The sequence below is a fragment of the Oncorhynchus masou genome, chromosome 18 (assembly GCF_036934945.1).
Source record: "Oncorhynchus masou masou isolate Uvic2021 chromosome 18, UVic_Omas_1.1, whole genome shotgun sequence".
NCBI lineage: Eukaryota > Metazoa > Chordata > Actinopteri > Salmoniformes > Salmonidae > Oncorhynchus > Oncorhynchus masou.
The window spans coordinates 14,999,773-15,024,408 of NC_088229.1; the positions used below are offsets into that span (position 1 = coordinate 14,999,773).

The 24,636-nt window shown below is 41.5% G+C and overlaps 1 protein-coding gene across 2 annotated transcripts in view; it reads left to right on the top strand.

Annotated features, from left to right (window-relative positions):
- The first annotated feature begins 784 nt into the window (after nucleotides 1-784).
- The window catches only part of LOC135504035 (RNA-binding motif, single-stranded-interacting protein 2-like), a 39,559-nt gene continuing 15,707 nt past the window's right edge, over nucleotides 785-24,636 (top strand). Inside the window, exons 1-3 of one of the 2 annotated variants that reach the window (XM_064922286.1) lie at nucleotides 785-909; nucleotides 12,405-12,577; nucleotides 24,139-24,197. In XM_064922286.1, coding sequence (XP_064778358.1) covers nucleotides 838-909; nucleotides 12,405-12,577; nucleotides 24,139-24,197 — 304 coding nt within the window. In that variant the 5' untranslated portion in view covers nucleotides 785-837. Of the gene's footprint in view, nucleotides 910-12,404; nucleotides 12,578-22,268; nucleotides 22,392-24,138; nucleotides 24,198-24,636 lie in introns of those variants that run through there. The other variant, XM_064922287.1, reaches the window with a different exon arrangement.

Consider the following 24,636-nt stretch of genomic DNA (forward strand, 5'->3'; position numbering starts at 1 on the left):
AATGAATTCATTGTGCTGTTATGTGTTTACTATCTAATCCGAATGCCGCAACCAAAGTTCTCTCTGGAAGAAATCTAGTTATTCTATTTGATTTGATTCTGTTCTGTTCTATTCACACTCATACTACTATGTAGATGAGAGTGAACACTTGCATACACATGTTGTGCACCCTTGGGGGCTAATCAGGGTAGATACACAAGGAGCCAAGGCAGAGAGAGGGTTGAGGGACTGACTGTGTTGCCAAGCGACTTGCAGTTGATTAATTATAAGAGCCATCCAAATACATTAGTGTCCTGAACATGACATAAGGTTTAGAGATCATTCATGACCCACTGACATACTGTATAGTGATTGCGATGGTGTAATGCCTTGCACCTTTGGGAAAATATCAGTTGGGCAATGGTCAATATTAGTAACCTATAGGCCTTTTAGACTTTTAGTCCAAACGTTAGATATCATTTAATGATATGTATTTATAGTGTATAATCTTTTTGAGGACTATAAAAGCCTTTATACAATACCAATGAAAGTGAAAATGTGTGTACAGACATTTATACTTAATAGGAACATTAAAAAGTCATGACGTCTAAAGCCTACATGTTATCTGTCTGGTGGTGTCCAGTTTACTAAATAGCCATACATGGAAAAAGGAACACAGAAAAGCGCGCTCTTCAACGCACATATACATAGGCTGCCGCTACACCAATGGCTGAGAGCTGGGAGAGCGCCACTCAAATCACAACCCCAGTCAGTTTCCAATCTGAATTTCCTTGGCTGACGTCAGCTGATGACTGCCTGCCTGGCTGTGCTCTCCGCTCCGGACATAGTGCTGTAAAAATGCTGCTCTCTGTGCCGCCAAGGACAGGATTCAACCCATACAACGGCTATACCAGCAGACTTAGTAAAAAGGTAAAGCGATACTGTATTCTATTTACTCCATCTGAATGTTATGCCAATGGTAGTGTATAGTATATGCCGCTATCATTCCTGGATCGGCTTTGGCAGTTAGGTTTCTCGGCTATAAACTGCAGTGTCCTTGAAAGTGGACCATATAGAAATTAACTGTAGGCTATTTTGTAGATTTAACATTGTTTTGAACTGTTTTCTATCCTCCAAATAAGATTGGGAAAATATAATAGAATATAATACCGGTATAATTAATTAATTATAGTCTATGCGTCGGGGGCGATCCGAACGTTAGTGTTCTTCCTCTCTTTATCCATAGGCACAGAGAAAGTCAATGCACGGATTAAATTTGCGCTGCGAATATCCCAGAGATCATTTTGCGCTCATTCTCGGGTTTTAATACCAAAGGCTAATTGTAAACCCAACGACCAATTGTTGGAAGTGTCAAATCAGTTTTACATATTGATGAGAATAAGGTCTCTCTTTGAAAAGATCGCAACGTAAGTTAACCAAATATAATAGCTTTCTTTACGCGTAAATATTTGCCCCACCCCTTGAAATGGCTGGGAACGTTGGCTTTGTTTTCCTAATATAAAACAGTTACTCTTACAGATATAGAAATGCTGAATATATACCGAACAAAAATATAAACGCAACATTCAACAATTTCGATGATTTTACTGAGTTACAGTTCATATGAGGAAATCAGCCAATTGAAATACATTCATTAGGCCATAATCTATGGATTTTACATGACTGGGTAGGGGCATAGTTTCATCAGCTGTCCGGGTGGCTGGTCTCAGATGATCCCCCAGATGAAGAAGCCGGATGTGCAGGTCCTGGGCTGGCGTGGTTACAAGTGGTCTGCGGTTGTGAGACCGGTTGTATGTAATGCCAAATTCTCTTAAACTACATTGGAGGTGGCTTATTGTAGAGAAATTAACATACTATTCTCTGGCAACAGCTCTGGTGGACATTCCTGCAATCAATGGTGGACATTCCTGCAATCAGCATGCCGATTGCACGCTCCCTCAAAATTTGAGACATCTGTGGCATTGTGCTGTGTGACAAAACTGCACATTTTAGAGTGGCCTTTTATTGTCCCCCGCACAAGGTGCAACTGTGTAATGATCATGCTGTTTAATCAGCTTCTTGATATGCAACACCTGTCAGGTGGATGGATTATCTTGGCAAAGGAAAAATGCTCACTAACAGAGAAGTAAACAAATTTGTGCACAAAATTTGAGAGAAATAAGCTTTTTGTGTGTATGGAACATTTCTGGGGTATTTTATTTCAGTTAATGAAACATGGAAACAACACTTTACGTGTTGCATTTATATTTTTGAATCAATATACACTACTGGTCAAAAGTTTTAGAACACCTACTCATTCAAGGGTTTTTCTTTATTTTTACTATTTTCTACATTGTAGATTAATAGTGAAGACATCAAAACTATGAAATAACACATATGGAATCATGTAGTAACCAAAGAAGTGTTAAACAAATCAAAATATATTTTAGATTGGCGGTTGGAACGAAAAATCTCTAATTTGGACTCCAGACCAAAGGACAAATTTCCACCAGTCTAATGTCCATTGCTCGTGTTTCTTGGCCCAAGCAAGTCTTTTCTTCTTATTGGTGTCCTTCAGTAGTCGTTTCTTTGCAGCAATTTGACCATGAATGCCTGATTCACTCAGTCTCCTCTGAACAGTTGATGTTGAGATGTGTCTGTTACTTGAACTCTTGAAGCATTTATTTGGGCTTATTTCTGAGGCTTTCTATTCTGAGGCTGGTAACTCTAATGAAGCAGAGGTACCTCTGGGTCGTCCATTCCTGTGGCGGTCCTCATGAGAGCCAGTTTCATCATGGCTCTTAATGGTTTTTGCAACTGCACTTGAAGAAACTTTCAAAGTTCTTTACATTTTCCCTATTGATTGACCTTCATGTCTTAAAGTGATGATGGACTGTCGTTTCTCTTTGCTTATCTGAGCTGTTCTTGCCATAATATGGACTTGGTCTTTTACCAAATAGCCCTACCATGTCACAACACAACTGATTGGCTCAAATGCATTCAGAAGGAAAGAAATTCCACAAATGAACCTTTAACAAGGCACACCTGTTAATTGTAATGCATTCCAGGTGACTACTTCATGAAGCTGGTTGAGAGAATGCCAAGAGTCTACAAATCTGTCATTTAGGCAAAGGGTGGCTATTTGAAGAATTTCAAATATAAAATATATTTTGATTTGTTTACCCTTTTTTGGTTACTACATGATTCCATATGTGTTATTTCATAGTTTTGATGTCTTCACTAATTTTCTACAATATAGAAAATAGTAAAAATAAAGGAAAACCCTTGAATGAGTAGGTGTTCTAAAATGTTTGACCGGTAGTGTATATAGATCTACTATTGGCATTAGTAACCAATATTTATCTAATGTTGCATCCAAATTAGAGTTGTCTGAATGTAAAATGCTAGTGCACAGCTGTAAATACAGTAGCCTACTGAAATAGTTCAATTGAATATGCTGATGGATTATTATGTAACATATTTGCAACAGCTGAAGCAGTTTGTAATGATAATGATGTTGATTGGTAGTTGATAAGATGTATTTTATTTTAAAATTAACCATTTAAAAGTGCAATCTGCAGGTGCTACATCCAATTCTTGACTTATAAATTAATTATATATACCCATTGATTCTTGAAGTATAAATGCCTCATGAGCTTTATTCAACTGTCGTACCCCATCAGAACACAAAATGTAAGCTTGTTTTACTCCAATGTTTGTAAACAAAGGAAATGTAAACAAACACTATACAGCCTCAAAACACGGTTTAAACTATCATTTTGATATCATGGATGGTCCGTCCTTGCATCCATAGCTCTGCCTGTCTATGAATTTGACGGTGGTTACATATCTCCAGCCTCATCGGCCATCTTTTTGTACAGAAATAGTGGTGGGGAAGACGCTTTGTTTTTGTTTCATCTGCTGATTGCCACTTTAAAGATGTACTCTGATGATTTTGCTATGGAACATCCAAAGAACAGAATATAATGCTGAAGTTGAATATGCGGTGTTAGACGGTGAGGTATTAAGGGAATTTTAATGAAGAAACTATAAAGCATATATTTTTCCACAGGTAATTGTATAATTCAGAATTAGAATGAACTTTTTTGTGATCCTAGTTTTCACCCTGATGTTTTCACCTGTCACTTGTTTCTGAACATTGCTGAAACAGGCCAAGGTAGTGTTTAACGTTCGTGAAACATAACACTAGCTCCCTCCTCCCGGGCTGTGTTATTCCTTTCCCTGCCTCATGGTTGGCAGGAATTCAGATTGCTCAGATTAATGACCTGGAATTCATGGAATTCTGTTTATGTCCCAAATGGCACCCTATTCCCTATAGTGCACTACTTTTGACCAGAGTGCTATGGGCCTTGGTCAAAAGCAGTGCACAACATAGGAAATAGGGTGCCATTTGGGATGCTCACTCTGGTTTCAAACAATGTGCTCATTTCAGGATAGAAGGGGTGTCTGTTACTCTGCTTTTGCAAACTCAAGCCTTTTTTTGCCAGGAAAACGTTTAGTCTCATTGTGAGAGCTCAAAAGTTACTGAGGAAAAACTTGTAAAACCAACGTCAAGTGGTAAACTCTGCTCTGTGTCTTTTTACTACGAGAAAAAAGGGTCCAGCAAAGAGAAGAATTCACAGATTTTTTCTCTCTTTCTTTCTCCTGCTTTTGATTACACACCAATCCCTTCCCTTCTCTCTTCTTCCATTTTCTTCTTTTTTTTCCACACTCTGTTTTACATACCTTGACTTCTTTGGCTGTCAGTGGTTCTGTTCCCATGGACAAGGGAGCCAGCAAATATTTCCTTTCTCTGTACAGACTGAAGTTAACCCCTTTTCTCAAACCCTGGGTGTTCCTCTTTCTTCAGTGTCTTTCAATGTCTTTCTTCAATGTCATTTTTGCATATCTAAAACAACAGTTTGCTGGTTTAGGTTTTTTGTACTTTTGAATGTAGAACTAGATTGACTCAGAGAGGGAGAGAAGAATGAAGCCTCACCAGTTGTCTCTAAATTGTTGGTGAGGTTGCAGGTTGCAGTGGAAGTATCAGAAGGCTGCCATCACTATTTTTCCACCATCTTTTGTTTTTCCCAAAACCTTTTCTGCACACTGTAGCAGAATACAGTACCAGGCAGCAAATAGAGAGCTTGTGTATTTTCATAAACATTATATTTTGCCTCTGAAAATCACTTGTGCCAAGCAGGTAACCCTTTGCTTTTTCAGATAGAAGTCTAAGATAAAACAATTGAATACTTTTTGCAGAAATTGAATAGATGTGCAATGTTTGATTTATTTGTGCAGAATGGGCAATGTTGACAGATTTAGAAAGTGTGTTTTATTGAGAACTGAGTATAAATGACACTAGGATCATTTCACTCCTTGGATCTTCTTCTCAAAGGCTTTTCTTGCTTCCCTATGAAGCTTTGAGAAGGAGGCAAGGAGAGTGGATTCGAGGAATCGAGAAAACTACTTTTGAGATTCACCTCATGTGCGAGTTGTGTGAGCAGAACTCCATCATGTGCAGCCGTACAGTTACATGCTGTACATTGTGGACACAGAAACATGCCAGGTCAGGATTGTTTTCATCTTTTTTTCATGGGAGCCCTGCTGTACTGTGTGTCAGAAGATAACATCTGTAACTGGCAGGCAGGCAGGCAGCAGGTAGCAAGCAGGCAGGCAACAGGCAGGGTTGGGGCAGGTGGGAGCCTAGTGGGTATGGATCCATCTGATTCTCTGCCATCTTCCTTTTCTCAGAATGAACAGAGCATAGCAGAGCAGCCTTAATGAGTCAGTACCTTCTGACCGGAGAGCACATGAGAGGGATTAGCGCCTTCCGCTAACCAGCTCACATCTCCAATTAGACAGGCCTCAATGGCCCACACCCATCCATCCAGACAGGCTTCCTCCAGCAACACATAGATCCAGACAGGCCTCAATGGCCAACACCCATCCGTCCAGCCCCATCCATCCAGACAGGCTTCCTCCAGCAAAACGTAGATCCAGACTGGTCTCAATGTCCCACGCCCATCCATCCAGCCCCATCGAGACAGGCCTCATCCAGCAGCACACAGCTCTATTCAGCACCAAGCCCAGGCTCCATCCTCTGTCAAGCATCACACAAATCCTATAGGCAGGCCCAGGCCCATCTATCCAGCCCCATCATCCAACCAACAGACAGATCCAGACAGGCCTCATCTAGGCTTAGGCTCCTTCCAGCATACAGATTATATAACTATTAAACATACAATTCTTGTCCACCACCAGGCTCCATACATCTCCATCCAGTATCATACAGATTCTATAGCCATCCCCAGTCCCCATTCACCAACCATGTACAGATCCTATCTACCCAGTACCCAGGCAGCTGCATCCCTCCTGATAGGGTCTCCAGACAGGAAGAGGTTGTGATTGTAGGAAACAAACAATGCACTGCTTACTATTGATGCTGAAGAGAGGCAGATTAGAGGTGTAGAATGGTGAAAGAAGGGGCTCTGTGAGAGTAACAGTGATAAATGAAGGGGTGGTAAAACTCCTCTGATTTATGGAGGGGTTCAAGGCTCGGTGCTGCTGGATGTTTTGAAGGCCATGTTGAATACAAAACTGAGCGAAGACAGAAATGTAGAGGAGTAGAAAGACAGGATAAATACACTGGCCCAGAGAGACAGGAAACACAGGGATAAATACACTGGCACAGAGAGACAGGAAACACAGAAATAAATACACTGGGGAAAACAAGCGACACCTGGAGGGGTTGGAGACAATCACAAGGACAGGTGAAACAGATCAGGGTGTGACAAGAACAGTGGTTTGGGGAAGGATGTAAGTTGTTAGAGGGAGAGGAGGAGGAGGAGGGGAAAGAGGAGGAATTTTTTCATTAGAGGAGCAGGTCACCAATCACGAGCAAAGGAAACAACTGTCCCAGCTAGTTGGACACCACAAGGTCAGTACTGGAGCAGAGTGGAGCTGGGGGTTATTAACAGAGTGGGAGGTGGCTACAGAGGGCTGGAATGAAGCTCATTAGGTTAACTGAGCTTCATCCATTTTGAGACACACTGCTTGCGTTCACCTTCTACTGTATCTAATACAATACTTTTGGCCATGTAGTGTATATACAGTGGGGCAAAAAAGTATTTAGTCAGTCACCAATTGTGCAAGTTTCCCACTTAAAAAGATGAGAGGGGCCTGTAATATTCATCATAGGTACACTTCAACTATGACAGACAAAACTCCAAACTCCAACACTCCAAACTCCACTATGGCCAAGACCAAAGAGCTGTCAAAGGACACCTGCATAAAATTGTAGACCTGCACCAGGCTGGGAAGACTGAATCTGCAATAGGTAAGCAGCTTGGTTTGAAGAAATCAACTGTGGGAGCAATTATTAGGAAATGGAAGACATACAAGGCCACTGATAATCTCCCTCGATCTGGGGCTCCACACAAGATCTCACCCCGTGGGGTCAAAATGATCACAAGAACGGTGAGCAAAAATCCCAGAACCACACAGGGGGACCTAGTGAATGACCTGCAGAGAGCTGGGACCAAAGTAACAAAGCCTACCATCAGTAATACACTACGCCGCCAGTGCCAGACGTGTCCCCCTGCTTAAGCCAGTACATGTCCAGGCCTGTCTGAAGTTTGCTAGAGAGCATTTGGATGATCCAGAAGAAGATTGGGAGAATGTCAGATGAAACCAAAATATAACTTTTTGGTAAAACCTCAACTCGTCGTGTTTGGAGGACAAAGGATGCTGAGTTGCATCCAAAGAACATCATACCTACTGTGAAGCATGGGGGTGGAAACATCATGCTTATGGGCTGTTTTTCTGCAAAGGGACCAGGACGACTGATCCGTGTAAAGGAAAGAATGAATGGGGCCATGTATTGTGAGATTTTGAGTGAAAACCTCCTTCCATCAGCAAAGGCATTGAAGATGAAACGTGGCTGGGTCTTTCAGCATGACAATTATCCCAAACACACCGCCCGGGCAACGAAGGAGTGGCTTCGTAAGAAGCATTTCAAGGTCCTGGAGTGGCCTAGCCAGTCTCCAGATCTCAACCCCATAGAAAATCTTTGGAGGGAGTTGAAAGTCTGTGTTGCCCAGCAACAGCCCCAAAACATCACTGCTCTAGAGGTGATCTGCATGGAGGAATGGGCCAAAATACCAGCAACAGTGTGTGAAAACCTTGTGATTACTTACAGAAAACGTTTGACCTCTGTCATTGCCAACAAAGGGTATATTACAAAGTATTGAGATAAACTTTTGTTATTGACCAAATACTTATTTTCCACCATAATTTGCAAATAAATTCATTAAAAATCCTACAATGTGATTTGCTGGATTTTTTTTCTTCTCATTTTGTCTGTCCTAGTTGAAGTGTACCTATGATGAAAATGACAGGCCTCTCTCATCTTTTTAAGTGGGAGAACTTGCACATTGGTGGCTGACTAAATACCTTTTTGCCCCACTGTATGTGCAATCTCTTTTTCCACCAAATTTACAGCATTGATTCACAGGGGCCTGTCATTGGTTGGAACAGTAACTGATTTCCACACCAAAGTGCGGTTAGCTCAGTATTGATATAAATTGACTTGATGCTATAGCAGCCATGTAAAGTGCTGACTCAACTGAAATATAATTAATGTGAAATGTGATTAATGTGAAGAGTTCTCTGTCTAGAAGTGTATCTATGGTCTGGTGATTTATAGGTCAAGATGGTAATGTTTATGTTAATATTGCCCTATTAGCAGATCAGGGTATTCCTATACTGAAAGCCTATATAGCAGACATTTAAGTACACTGAAAGCCTATCTAGCAAACAGTTAACTACACTGAAAGCCTATATAGCAGACATTTAAGTACACTGAAAGCCTATCTAGCAGACATTTAAGTACACTGAAAGCCTATCTAGCAGACATTTAAGTTAAGCCCATATACAGACATTTGAAAGCCTATCTAGCAGACATTTAAGTACACTGAAAGCCTATCTAGCAGACATTTAAGTACACTGAAAGCCTATATAGCAGACATTTAAGTACACTGAAAGCCTATCTAGCAGACATTTAAGTACACTGAAAGCCTATCTAGCAGACATTTAAGTACACTGAAAGCCTATCTAGCAGACATTTAAGTACACTGAAAGCCTATCTAGCAGACATTTAAGTACACTGAAAGCCTATCTAGCAGACATTTAAGTACACTGAAAGCCTATCTAGCAGACATTTAAGTACACTGAAAGCCTATCTAGCAGACATTTAAGTACACTGAAAGCCTATCTAGCAGACATTAGCAGACATTTAAACTGAAAGCCTATCTAGCAGACATTTAAGTACAATGAAAGCCTATCTAGCAGACATTTAAGTACACTGAAAGCCTATCTAGCAGACATTTAAGTACACTGAAAGCCTATCTAGCAGACATTTAAGTACATTGAAAGCCTATCTAGCAGACATTTAAGTACACTGAAAGCCTATCTAGCAGACATTTAAGTACACTGAAAGCCTATCTAGCAGGCAGTGTAGTTAGATTACAAAACCTGTTTTATTGTCACATACAGCAGATAGGTGCAGTGAAATGTGTTGTTGTACAAGGTCAGCCATAGTAATACGGCGCCCCTGGAGCAAATTAGGGTTAAGTGTCTTGTTCAAGAGCACATCGACATATGTTCCACCTTGTCAGCTCAGGTATTCGAACTAATGATCATTTGATTAGTGGCCCAACACTCTTAACTGCTAGGCTACCTACCACCCTAAGCAAATTGCTATTGATTTGTCAGCCCTGACCCCAGATCTGTAGGGTACCATTTTGAAATGTTGCCTTTTTGCTAATTGTTTTCTTCATTGATTTGTGTATATTAGGCTACACTCAGTGGGGCCATGAGAAGCCTGGGGCCTCATTCATCAATCATGCGTAGACACAAATCTATGTGTAAACCATGTGTGGGATCATTTCCACGCAAAGTGTGAGGTTTATCAAGATGAACGTTTGCTTGAGAGTGTGGTAAATTTACACACAGACATGACTATGCGTACACACAGTGTCAAGTGGTGAAATAAGGGAACTGCAAGAGTAGAATGGGGAAAATACTGTATATATTGAAAATGTGTGAAATTGTGAGAACAATAATACATCAGAATGTTTCAGTTCATTGTATTTCCATTGTGAATTGATGCAACATATTGACATGCTATATAATCTGACAAAATCAGTTAATTGTATTTCCATTGTGAATTGATGCAACATATTGACATGCTATATAATCTGACCATAAAAGTCTGAGATAATGAGAAATCGAATGAAATGTCTGATCTTGCTCTGTTGTTAGATTTGGCACATGCTGCATTTCACAGAGAACACTTTTTTAGAGACAGGTTGGACTTTTTTTGCAGAAAGTACAGATTGGCCCATCAGATATTGTTTCCCAAAACCAATCTTATAAGATTTTGTCGGGTCGCCCGAAAATAAGTTGCATATTGCAGCTTTAAGACCTACTTTAAAAAGGTGAACACATGCCATTCCGGTGCACATCCAAGTCCTACCCCCCTCTGGTTTTTGGCAACTGGCACGTTTCAGTGGGAGCTTGTCCATCGGCATCTCACAGCCCTCAATGAGCCAAAGTTTTGGACGCAAACATCAGCTCCAGAGTGGTGCAGCGTTTTAAGGCACTACATCTCAGTGCAAGAGGCTTCACTATAGTACCTGGTTCTAATTCAGGCTGTATCACACCCGGCTGTGATTGGGAGTCCCATAGGGCAGCGCCCAATTGGCCCAGTGCCATCCAGGTTTGGCCGGAGTAGGCCGTCATTGTAAATAAGAATTTGTCCTTAAATGACTTGCCTAGTTAAAATAAATTTAAAAATCAGCAAAACGAACAGTAGCACATACAATTTCCATACAACATTGAACAACAGGGTTTCAAGAGGGGTTTCTTTACCATGATGCCATCAATGGGTTCCCAAATACAAATGGCCCCCACGTTGCCATAAAATCACCATTCCAAAACGATTTCAACTATGTGAACAGAATAGGCCTCTACACTTAATGTGTAGGTGATAGGTTATGTGATGTGCAAAAGACACTGCTGAATGTGGTGGCCAGGTGGAATGCCCAACTCAATCATTCTGCAGAACAGCAATGTTGGCCTATACTCCTACAGGAGGGAGCTGTTGAGAGTGGATGAGTGTTACCTACCCGTTTTAAGTATACTTTGCCATTGCTAAAGCGTCTTTATTTGTCCTAATGGTCCTCTCTTTGTAGCTATGTTTTTTACCGGTCAGGCCACAACTGAGTGAGACAAATATAACCTTTTGGTTGTACTCAATCTCTGACACTAGCACGTCTATTTCAGTCTCTGAAACTGTTTTTCCTCTCTTAGCGCCATTGTATTTAATGACACAGCATTGTATATTCCAGCCACGTCACCTGTGATACAAGTCAGTATTCAACGTCCATCCATGTCTAAGGATGTCAGGCGATGATGTGGAAACCGGCCACTAGAAGCAATAGTGAGCGCTGTTACCTTTCATGTTGGTTTCAGTTTTGTGGACCGGGATGGTTGCAAGTTCAATTCCTGCAATAGAAAGTTGTTTTTGATATTTTTCTTATAAGCCTATTCCAAACCTTAACCATTTAGAGTTAATGCCTAACCTTAAGAATTTGGAGTTAAAGCCTGAACTTAACCTTAACAATTCTGAGTTAATGCCTAAACTTAACCTTAAACTCTTCCAAATTTAACGCGTAGAATAACTTCGAAATTTGACATTTGAGATAAATGGATGAACATCTAATTGTGATGTAGACTGTTAGAGCCGGTAGTCATATTCCCCACAGGTTTTAAAGAGATGATTTTGACCATACAGTATATGGATAGTTAGGGGTGTTTCGAAATGCAAACAGCAAAGGTTGTGCACAAGAACTTGAGGCTGAGAACAATTGGTATTTACCAATGATTATCTCCTAGCGGTGTGTGTATGATGCTCCTAGGATTGTTTGATAAATTACACTTTCTATGTGTACGACCATTCTAAATTCCATTCATAAGTAGTATTTTTAAATAGTTTCTATGCAATATTGATAAATGAGGCCCCTGGAGAGTTGACTGATAACAGCACTGATTTTATCTAATGGTTGTGCCTTTTCAGGGTGGTGGACTGTAGAGGATTGTAGGATTTGCTCTGTGACAGTTTGGCATTTAAATCTGTGTCTCCTGCACATCTTAGCCTTCTGAGCTAAAGCCTATAGGCATAAAATCTCAACTCAAGCAAGGTTAGCCTACTCTACACGCAAATTTGTTTTACCAAACTCCCTATTACATTACCACCAGATATCTAATCTCACCCAGAACCAAATCTCCCGTAACATGCTGTCCAGTTACTACCCAATGTCATCATGTTGCTGATGTCATATCCTGTCTCTGTCTTGCCCCAGCCGACGTATGTGTCCTCCAGCCACCAGATGGCTCCACCCAGCCCCAACCACACCACCACCAGCAGCAGCAGTAGCGGCAGCCTCAGTGGAGAGCAGCTGAGCAAAACTAACCTCTACATCCGCGGCCTCCATCCGGGAACCACAGATCAGGACCTGGCCAAACTGTGTCAGCCGTGAGTAGCTCATCAACAAACTACTCTTCCACCACACAACACCTCACAATAAATCTATGGATCTGTGTGATATAAATGAACTAAGCGAGAAGAGGATAGTGATTGAGGAAATTGTGTTAATGGGGGCCTGAAATAATGCTTCAGCTGAAAAGAGCAAGAAGTGGGTGCACAAGTATGTCACCAGTCTGTGGCCTGTGGAAAGATCAACAGGAGCTTGGGTTGCAACCTCAAACCTTTCAGAGTGGCACCACTTCGTATTGTCCAAGGGCCTTACATGTTCTGTTTAGAGGCCAATTGTCTCTGGAAGCCAAAACAGACAAATACTCCATCTAAACATGAATCCATTCTCAATTGTGGCATGGTTTTACAAACATAAACCCATCTACTTTAATTTCACATCAAAATAATTTCACAAATGCAAAATCTACACTTACTGTAGACTGTTTTAACCGGTTTTAACACAGTTGCAGCCGACAGTATTGTTCAGTGACAACATGTTTGTGGCATCTGTCTTCTGTTTACACACAGGTGTTTTGTTTTTTGGAAATCCTTTCTCACTGATATGAAAGATACGTTCCTTATGTTTCCACAACCATACCGCAAGTGATGCGTTTTAAAGTTCAGAAAGGCGACGAGGCTCTTAACAAAACTCCCCCGGCCAGAAGATACTATTGTCAATAGGCGCTAAAGGTAGTTAGCATCTGTGAATGGCTTGAATTGAAGGGAGACTTTCCAACAGCGAGCTTACTAAGCATGTTTTGTCTCTCTCCCTGTAGTTAGTAGATTGTAATGGGCTAATGTGATGCAGGTCGAACTGTTACAGGATAGGTACTGTTTTGTGTAGCCCAGACAATTAATTCATTTGGTGATACAATCTTCATTCTCGATTCGGCCAAACATGTATCTTCTAAAATGTCTGTGACCAGTTGCAGGAGGTTCGTTTGAATTTGTAAAATGCTCCGTTATTAAAATAAATACATGTTTTGCTCCATGAGGTAATCCAATGATATGTGTGCCGCCATGATGAAATAGACAAGATAGCGACGTACACATCTTTGGATTCCTTCATGGAGCAAAACATGTATTTATTTTTTATAACTGAGCATTTTCTAAATGAAAAGGAACCACCTGCAACTGGACACAGACATCTGCTAGCTATTCTCCCTGGTGCTTCCTCTCTGTATGATGGTCCTGCCATCACCAGGGAATGGGCTCACTAAGCTTCCAGTGGTTGGTTTCTCTGAATAATAAAACCCACATGATTGCAGTCACAAACATGTGCTTTACCTTGATATCAATATGCATTATACACACAACAGTGTTAACAAGAACAGAATGCCAGAGTCACTTGGTCTGTGTTTGTTAGATATGCAGGGAAACAAAGGAAAGAGACCGTTGGGTGAAGATGAATGAGCTGGCTTCTGAAAACTGGAGCCTGGTGAGAAACAAAATGGTGGAAAGAGAGAGAGAAAGACATTGAGAGGAGAGAGATGGAAGGAAGGAGAGAGAGAGGGAAGGAAAGAGGGTGGAGGGGAGAATGAATGGAAAGTGAGATTTTATATATATATGAGATGGGGAGGCGAGGGAGAGGCGAGAGAGAATGAAGAAGAGTGAGAAAGGGTGGGAAGGAGAGAGCGAGGGGAGAAGGGGGAGGTGAGCGAGAGGGGGGGGAGCAAGAGAGAGGGAGGCGAGAGAGAGAGGGGGGAGGTGCGAGAGAGTGACAGAGGGGAGGTGGGAGAGCGGGGAGGGCACAGGGAGGCGAGAGAGAGGGGGAGGTGAGCGTGAATGAAGGAGAACAAGAAAGGTTGGGGAGAGAGAGCGAGAGAGGGAGCGATAAAGGTTGGGAAGTAGAGGGAGGGAGGGAATAATTCAGAGAGAGAGTTGGGGCAGAAGAGAAGGAAAGGGAGTGAGGCCTGCTATTTTACAGCTGTCTGGAAGATATGGCTCACATGAAGCTGCCCAACCCTACAGGAAACCCCGAGCCCAAGGGAAAAGGAAAGACAAACAAGACCAATGGCATGAAGAGGGAGGGGGGGGTGGAGGGAGGGAGATAGAGAGGTGGGGGTGGAGGGAGAGAGGGCGGGATAATCAGACAGAGGAATATAGGGAGCTAAGGTTTTCTGAAATCAGACTGGTGGTATGTGGGTAGTTAGGTTTCTACTGTGGTTTTTACAGAGTAGATCAAATGACTGCATGAAATGTGTTTTTGAGTCGGGGAGAGCTTTAAAAAGTGTACAGTTTTGTGTACCATTACTGAGATGAAAATATGCTATGTTTAAAAAAGGCAATAAAACAGGAATGCATGTTGATAAGCAAAGTCTACTATACAGTGGGGCAAAAAAGTATATAGTCAGTCACCAATTGTGCAAGTTCTCCCACTTAAAAATATGAGAGAGACCTGTCATTTTCATCACAGGTACACTTCAATTATGACAGACAAAATGAGAAAAAAAATCCAGAAAATCACATTGTAGGATTTTTAAGGAATTTATTTGCAAATTATGGTGGAAAATAAGTATTTGGTCAATAACACAAGTTTATTTCAATACTTTGTTATATACCCTTTGTTGGCAATGACAGAGGTCAAACGTTTTCTGTAAGTAATCACAAGGTTTTCACACACTGTTGCTGGTATTTTGGCCCATTCCTCCATGCAGATCTCCTCTAGAGCAGTGATGTTTTGGGGCTGTTGCTGGGCAACACGGACTTTCAACTCCCTCCAAAGATTTTCTATGGGGTTGAGATCTGGAGACTGGCTTGGCCACTCCAGGACCTTGAAATGCTTCTTATGAAGCCACTCCTTTGTTGCCCGGGCGGTGTGTTTGGGATCATTGTCATGCTGAAAGACCCAGCCACGTTTCATCTTCAATGCCTTTGCTGATGGAAGGAGGATTTCACTCAAAATCTCACGATACATGGCCCCATTCATTCTTTCCTTCACATGTATCAGTCGTCCTGGTCCCTTTGCAGAAAAACAGCCCAAAAGCATGATGTTTCCATCCCCATGCTTCACAGTAGGTATGGTGTTCTTTGGACGCAACTCAGCATTCTTTGTCATCCAAACATGACGAGTTGAGTTTTAACCAAAAAGTTCTATTTTGGTTTCATCTGACCATATGACATTCTCCCAATCTTCTTCTGGACCATCCAAATGCTCTCCAGCAAACTTCAGACGGGCCTAGACATGTACTGGCTTAAGAAGGGGGACACGTCTGGCACTGCAAGATTTGAGTCCCTAGCAGCGTAGTGTGTTACTGATGGTAGGCTTTATTATTTTGGTCCCAGCTCTCTGCAGGTCATTCACTAGGTCCCCCTGTGTGGTTCTGTGATTTTTGCTCACCATTCTTGTGATCATTTTGACCCCACGGGGTGAGATCTTGCGTGGAGCCCCAGATCGAGGGAGATTATCAGTGGTCTTGTATGTCTTCCATTTCCTAATAATTGCTCCCACAGTTGATTTCTTCAAACCAAGCTGCTTACCTATTGCAGATTCAGTCTTCCCAGCCTGGTGCAGGTCTACAATTTTGTTGCTGGTGTACTTTGACAGCTCTTTGGTCTTGGCCATAGTGGAGTTTGGAGTGTGACTGTTTGAGGTTGTGGACAGGTGTCTTTTATACAGATAACAAGTTCAAACAGGTGCCATTAATACAGGTAATGAGTGGAGGACAGAGGAAACTCTTATTAAAGAAGAAGTTACAGGTCTGTGAGAGCCAGAAATCTTGCTTTTTTGTAGGTTACCAAATAATTATTTTCCACCATAATTTGCAAATTAATTAATTAAAAATCCTACAATGTGATTTTCTGGATTTCTTTTTCTCATTTTGTCTGTCATAGTTGAAGTGTACCTATGATGAAAATTACAGGCCTCTCTCATCTTTTTAAGTGGGAGAACTTGCACAATTGGTGGCTGACAAAATACTTTTTTGCCCCACTGTATATACACTACATGGCCAAAAGTATGTGGACATTCAAATTAGCGTATTTGACTATTTCAGTCACACCCGTTGCTGACAGGTGTAGAAAATTGAGCACACAGCAATGCACTCTCCATAGACAAACAGTGGCAGTGGAATGGCCTGTACTGAAGAGCTCAGTGTGACTTTCAACTTGGCACCGTCACAGGATGCCACCTTTCCAACAAGTCAGTTTGTCAAATTATGGCCCTGCAAGAGCTGCTCTGGTCAACTGTAAGTGCTGTTTTTGTGAAGTGGAAATGTCTAGGAGCAACAACGGCTCAGCCGCGAAGTGGTAGGGCACACAATCTCACAGAATGGGACCGCCGAGTGCTGAAGCACGTAGCACGTAAAAATAATTTGTCCTCGGTTGCAACACTCACTACCAAGTTCCAAATGGCCTCTGGAAGCAATGTCTGCACAATAACTGTTTGTCAGGAGCTTCATGAAATGGGTTTCCATGGCTGAGCAGCCACACACAAGCCTAAGATCACTATGCAATGCCAAGCGTCGGCTGGAGTCGTGTAAAGCTCTTTACACGACACTTTATCAGGCAGTCCGGCGGACGAATATGGGTTTGGTGGATACCAGGAGAACGCTAACTGCCCAAATGCATAGTGCCAAAGTGTAAAGTTTGGTGGAGGAGGAATAATGGTCTGGGGCTGTTTTTCATAGTTCCAGTGGAGGGAAATCTATAGTAACATTGTAGAATAATAGTCAATACAAAAAACTATGAAATAACAAATATGGAATCATGCAGTAACCAAAAAGTGTTCAACAAATCTAAATATATTTTATATTTGAGATTCTTCAAAGTAGCCACCTTTTGCCTTGATTACAGTTTTGAACACTCTTGGTATTCTCTCAACCAAGTTGACCTGAAATGCTTTTCCAACAGTCTTGAAGGAGTTCCCACATATGATGAGCACTTGTTGGTTGCTTTTCCTTCACTCTGCTGTCCAACTCATCCCAAACCATCTCAATTGGGTTGAGGTTGGGTGATTGTGGAGGCCAGGTCATCTGATGCAGCACTCCATCACTCTCCTTCTTGGTCAAATAATATTGACTGACCTTCATGTCTTAAAGTAATGATGGACTGTCGTTTCTCTTTGCTTATTTGAGTTGTTCTTGCCATAATATGGGCTTGGTCTTTTACCAAATACCACCTCTACCACGTCTCAACACAACTGATTGACTCAATTGCATTCAGAAGGAAAGAAATTCCACAAATTAACCTATAACAAGGCTCACCTGTTAATTGAAATATATTCCAGGTGACTACCTCATGAAGCTGGTTGAGAGAATACCAAGAGTGTGCACAGCTGTCATCAATGCAAAGGGTGGCTATTTGAAGAATGTTAAATAAATAAATAAAAATTATTTGTTTAACACCTTTTTGGTTAGTACATGATTCCATATGTGTTATTTCATAGTTTCGATTTCTTGACTATTATTCTACAATGTAGAAAATAATAAAAATAAAGAAAAACCCTTGAATGAGTTGGTGTTCTAAAACTTTTGACTGGTACTGTATGTTACTATAGAGAGCAGTAAGGTTTACTGTGTATATGGTCTTTAGATTGCAGTAAGGTCTACTGTGTATATGGTCGTTAGAGAGCAGTAAGGTCTGCTGTATATACACTGCTCAAAAAAATAAAGGGAACACTAAAATAACACATCCTAGATCTTCACATAGCTGAATGTGCTGACAACAAAATCACACAAAAATGATCAATGGAAATCAAATTTATCAACCCATGGAGGTCTGGATTTGGAGTCACACTCAAAATTAATCTCCGGATCTCCTCCCAGACCCGGACTAAAGCATCTGCCAACTCCTGGACAGTCTGTGGTGCAACGTGGCGTTGGTGGATGGAGCGAGACATGATGTCCCAGGTGTACTCAATTGGATTCAGGTCTGGGGAACGGGCAGGCCAGTCCATAGCATCAATGCCTTCCTCTTGCAGGAACTGCTGACACACTCCAGCCACATGAGGTCTAGCATTGTCTTGCATTAGGAGGAACCCAGGGCCAACCGCACCAGCATATGGTCTCACAAGGGGTCTGAGGATCTCATCTCGGTACCTAATGGCAGTCAGGCTACTTCTGGCAAGCACATGGAGGGCTGTGGCGGCCCCCCAAAGAAATGCCACCCCACACCATGACTGACCCACCGCCAAACCGGTCATGCTGGAGGATGTTGCAGGCAGCAGAACGTTCTCCACGGCGTCTCCAGACTCTGTCACATCTGTCACGTGCTCAGTGTGAACCTGCTTTCATCTGTGAAGAGCACAGGGCACCAGAGGCGAATTGCCAATCTTGGTGTTCTCTGCACGGTGTTGGGCTGTAAGCACAACCCCCACCTGTGGACGTCGGGCCCTCATACCACCCCCATGGAGTCTGTTTCTGACCGTTTAAGCAGACACATGCACATTTGTGGCCTGCTGGAGGTCATTTTGCAGGGCTCTGGCAGTGCTCCTCCTGCTCCTCCTTGCACAAAGGCGGAGGTAAGGGTCCTGCTGCTGGGTTGTTGCCCTCCTACGGCCTCCTCCGTGTCTCCTGATGTACTGGCCTGTCTCCTGGTAGCGCCTCCATGATCTAGACACTACGCTGACAGACACAGCAAACCTTCTTGCCACAGCTTGTATTTATGTTCCATCCTGGATGAGCTGCACTACCTGAGCCACTTGTGTGGGTTGTAGACTCAGTCTCATGCTACCACTAGAGTGAAAGCACCGCCAGCATTCAAAAGTGACCAAAACATCAGTCAGGAAGCATAGGAACTGAGAAGTGGTCTGTGGTCAACACCTGCAGAACCACTCCTTTATTGGGGGGTGTCTTGCTAATTGTCTATAATTTCCAACTGTTGTCTATACCATTTGCATAACAGCATGTGGAATTTATTGTCAATCAGTGTTGCTTCCTAAGTGGACAGTTTGATTTCACAGAAGTGTGATTGACTTGGAGTTACATTGTGTTGTTTAAGTGTTCCCTTTATTTTTTTGAGCAGTGTATGTTAATATAGAGAGCAGTAAGGTCTACTGTATATATGTTAATATAGAGAGCAGTAAGGTCTACTGTATATATGTTAATACAGAGAGCCGTAAGGTCTACTGTATATATGTTAATATAGAGAGCCGTAAGGTCTACTGTATATATGTTAATACAGAGAGCAGTAAGGTCTACTGTATATATGTTAATATAGAGAGCCGGAAGGTCTACTGTATATATGTTAATACAGAGAGCAGTAAGGTCTACTGTATATATGTTAATACAGAGAGCCGTAAGGTCTACTGTATATATGTTAATATAGAGAGCAGTAAGGTCTACTGTATATATGTTAATACAGAGAGCCGTAATGTCTACTGTATATATGTTAATACAGAGAGCCGTAAGGTCTACTGTATATATGTTAATATAGAGAGCCGTAAGGTCTACTGTATATATGTTAATATAGAGAGGTCTACTGTATATATGTTAATATAAGGTCTACTGTATATATGTTAATATAGAGAGCCGTAAGGTCTACTGTATATATGTTAATATAGAGAGCCGTAAGGTCTACTGTATATATGTTAATATAGAGAGCCGTAAGGTCTACTGTATATATGTTAATACAGAGAGCCGTAAGGTCTACTGTATATATGTTAATATAGAGAGCAGTAAGGTCTACTGTGTATATGTTAATACAGAGAGCCGTAAGGTCTACTGTATATATGTTAATATAGAGAGCCGTAAGGTCTACTGTATATATGTTAATACAGAGAGCCGTAAGGTCTACTGTATATATGTTAATACAGAGAGCCGTAAGGTCTACTGTGTAAATGTTACTATAGAGAGCTTGGTGATACAGGGAAGACGCTGAATAAAAGTCATGAAATGAATGATGAAGTGAAAACCACAGGAAACAGGGCTCACAGCTTATCAGGAGAAAGCACAGCCCTCTCCCCCGATGTGTAGCTGACATAACTCACTAACTGCCAGTTTCTCCATGCGAGGTAAAGCGCTCTGAGCTCTGATGGGGTAATCCTTACTTGCGCAATGGAGAGATGTCTGTCTACTATTGCATTCAGCTGGGAGGTCTGACTCCGTAGCTATATAATGTGGAGAGAGGGAGGTTGGAGGGGCAGGAGACTCAGCCATGTGTGAGAGAGCAGAGTACAGTGTCCAGTGTAGCACAGCGCCAATGGTCAGCTGGAGCCAGGCCAGAGCCAGTCAGCCACCAAAAGAAGCGCTCTGCGGGGGCTAGGGCAGAACTCCCAGAGCTGGGTTCAAACAGTATTTGTTTTCATCCAAATAATTTGAATGCGTGATTGCACATACCAATTCTGTGCCAGATGTGCACTTATGAGACTTTCATTGGTTCCATTGCACCAGGCCAGGCTAATTAAGCACAGCAAAAGTATTTAAAATATTTAAAATACTGTTTGAACCCAGCTCTGGGGGTTCTGCCTCCTGCAGAGCGCTTCTTTTGGTGGCTGACTGGCTCTGGCCTGGCTCCAGCTGACCATTGGCGCTGGACACTGTACTCTGCTCACACTGTACTCTGTCCTAGCTTATAAACAGGAACAGGAGTCTCACGTTGTCACGGGTGTTGTAAGAACGGGACCAAGGCGCAGCGGAGATTGAGTTCCACATATTCATTCCAAAGTGAAACATAAGCCAAAACAATAAATCGACTAAACGAACAACGGAACGTGACTACATGGTGCACATGCACAAACACAAAATATATCCCACAAACACAGGTGGGAAAAATAGCTACTTAAATAGGAGGATCCCCAATTAGACACAATGATTACCAACATAGAAAATATAAACTAGAACACAACATAGAAATATTATAAACTAGAATACCCCTAGTCACGCCCCGACCTACTACTCCATAGAGAAACAAGGGCTCTCTATGGTCCGGACGTGACACACATAGGTGTTCCTTTTGTCCAGGTGGGAAACGGTAGTGTGGAGTGCAATAGAGATTGCATCATCTGTGCATCTGTTGGTGCGGTATGCAAATTGGAGTGGGTCTAGGGTTTCTGGGGTATTGGCATTGATGTGAACCATAAACAGCCTTTAACTTGCCCCCATGCAGTTTATATGTACATTATATATATATATATATATATATAGTATATGTATATGTATATATGTATATATATATGTATGTATGAATATACATATATATATATACATATATACATATATATATACATATATACATATATGTCTATATATATGTATATATATATGTCTATATGTATATATATATATATATATATATATATATATATATATATATATATATATATATATATATATATATATACATATATATACATATATACATATATATATATATACATATATACATATATATATATACATATATACATATATACATATATATATATACATATATATATATATACATATATACATATATATATATATATATATATATATATATATACATATATACATATATATATATATATATACATATATATATATATATATATATATATATGTATGTATATATGTATGTGTGTGTATATATATATATATATATACACACACACATATACCAAATGCCTGTATACAGTTGGAGGAAAGTCTACATAAAAAGACAAGGGGGGCTCTACTTCCTGTTCTGTCTGGGTCTGTAGCACAGTGCACGTTGAGAAACAATGAGAAGTTTGTTTCACAAGGATATCAACACCTGGGTTATCACACTCTCTCAAATGCTCTCAGGGACTATCACACTACTACCACTTGTTCTATTAGATAGATTCACTATATCAATCCTACAATAACATCACCAGCTATATGGATTTTCAAAAAACCTGTCTCCTTCTTAACAGGTATGATGTTCATTTACTGTAGTAAAATCGGTGCTGAGAGCGAGCAAGGGTATCCCTTACTCCTTTAGTTAATGTGTTGCTATACCCTTCAGTGGCACTCGGACAGCTATGCTAGGTAGCTGGAGGGGCAGTAGGACCCAGAGACGAGGCTCTGTTCTGGCTGTTGTGTTGCCCAGAGAGAGCGTGGTTGTGGATCTCAGCCAGCCAGGGTTGCTTCTACAGCACATAACCACACAGCCAAGGCAAGGAGCGATATCAGGTACCAGAACAGCCCATCCAAGGCAAGGAGCGATATCAGGTACCAGAACAGCACAGCCAAGGCAAGGGGAGAGATATCAAGTTTCAGAACAGCACATACAAGGCAATGAGAGAGATATCAAGTTTCAGAACAGCACATCCAAGGCAAGGGGAGAGAGATCAAGTTTCAGAACAGCACAGCCAAGGCAAGGAGAGAGATATCAAGTTTCAGCACAGTCAAGGCAAGGGGAGAGAGATCAAGTTTCAGAACAGCACAGGCAAGGCATGGAGGGAGATATCAAGTTTCAGCACAGCCAAGGCAAGGAGAGAGATCAAGTTTCAGAACAGCACAGCCAAGGCAAGGAGAGAGGTGCCAGAATAGCACAGCCAAGGCAAGGAGAGAGATACCAGGTAACAGCACAGCCAAGGCAAGGAGAGAGATACCAGGTAACAGCACAGCACAGCCAAGGCAAGGCAAGGCAAGGAGAAGATGCACATGTCTAGAGAGATGTAGGGAGCTGATAGCACCCTGCTGCAGTGTTGGCTCAGAAACAGGGGAGATGGTATAGCTAGGTCTACAGAGTTACTAGACAGCAATCCAACTACAACAAACTAATGATCAATCATGCATTTTTTACAAGCCAGGTCTACAATATTCATTACTAGACAGCAATAGCTCTATGCCCTATGTTCCTCTGTATAGCTACTGTAGGTCTGCAACGTTACTAGACAGCAATGTACAGACCCTATATGTTCCTCCTGAAATGTAGATGGTGAAGTAAACATGTCTGTGGATTATTGTTAAAAGTAGTCTTTGTGCATAGAGTTCTATAGTTTGTTAAACTTTGAAATCAATGTTTTTTGTTTGGTATACTTTTTAAAGTGAAAAATCTGAGTGGCAGCGTACTTCCATTACCATGGAATTGCAATGAGTAAGATGAGTTAGTTATACAGCAATGTCTGGTTGCTCAGCAACAGAGGGAAATCGTATCAGTTTATTTATATTCACAACTAAACAGTGTGTCATTGCTCATCTACAATTTCCATTCCATTCAATTTCTGTCTGAATCACAGGACTGCATGTCTGTTCATTTTTAGTACAACAACACTCCAATTCACTGTGTTCTCCATCTTGACATGACAGGTTTATGATGCACCTCATAGACATTGATGGCGTGATGTTGGATTTTATACAACGGGTGGGTCTAATCCTGAATGCTGATTGGTTAAAACCACATTCCAGTAGGATTCCTTAAGAGAATTAGTCCCCTGGTTCTACTCTCTACCACATTCCACCTCTCAAAACATTTATCTCCACAGATCAATTTGTTAGATTCACATACCGTAATCACTTCGAACTAGATTACAACCCAAAGCCATTATAATACTTCAGTCCTGTCAACGTTGCTAACATGATATGATGATAGTAATGAAAAAAATGGTCTGTAGAGTAGAAGCCTTGTTTGGTCCCTAGAAACCCTGACCATCCATCCATCTTTGTGTTTTAAAGGTATGGGAAAATTGTGTCCACAAAAGCCATCCTGGACAAGACCACTAACACATGCAAAGGTGAGGAGAGGTGTTTTGTGACAAACACCCACACTGCACCTACATGTCGCTGTATGTCACACAAAGCTCGAACATCCCAGAGAGTGTCATGTGTGTCATGATGTAACCAGAACACCACTTTGGACAGCGGGAGCATTGGTTACATAACTCCACATCTGACCACGGTAGAGTTTTTCTGTTCTTCAACATGATCCCAAACCTGCCTGCTGTTTGACCTCCATTCACAGCGTACTGTACATTACCTGAGTACATCACAGTAGTGCTTCCAGAAGTTGATGTCAGGCATAAGATAAGATAGTACTTTAAAGGGCCAGGAGATTTTCATTATCATGACCCTTCACCTGTCCAGGAACAACTCTGGGCACTAGCTACAGTCTAATTAGTGCCTGAAGTTTTCACAAAACTCCTGCCCCTAGACTGTTGCCACATTGTGTATTTC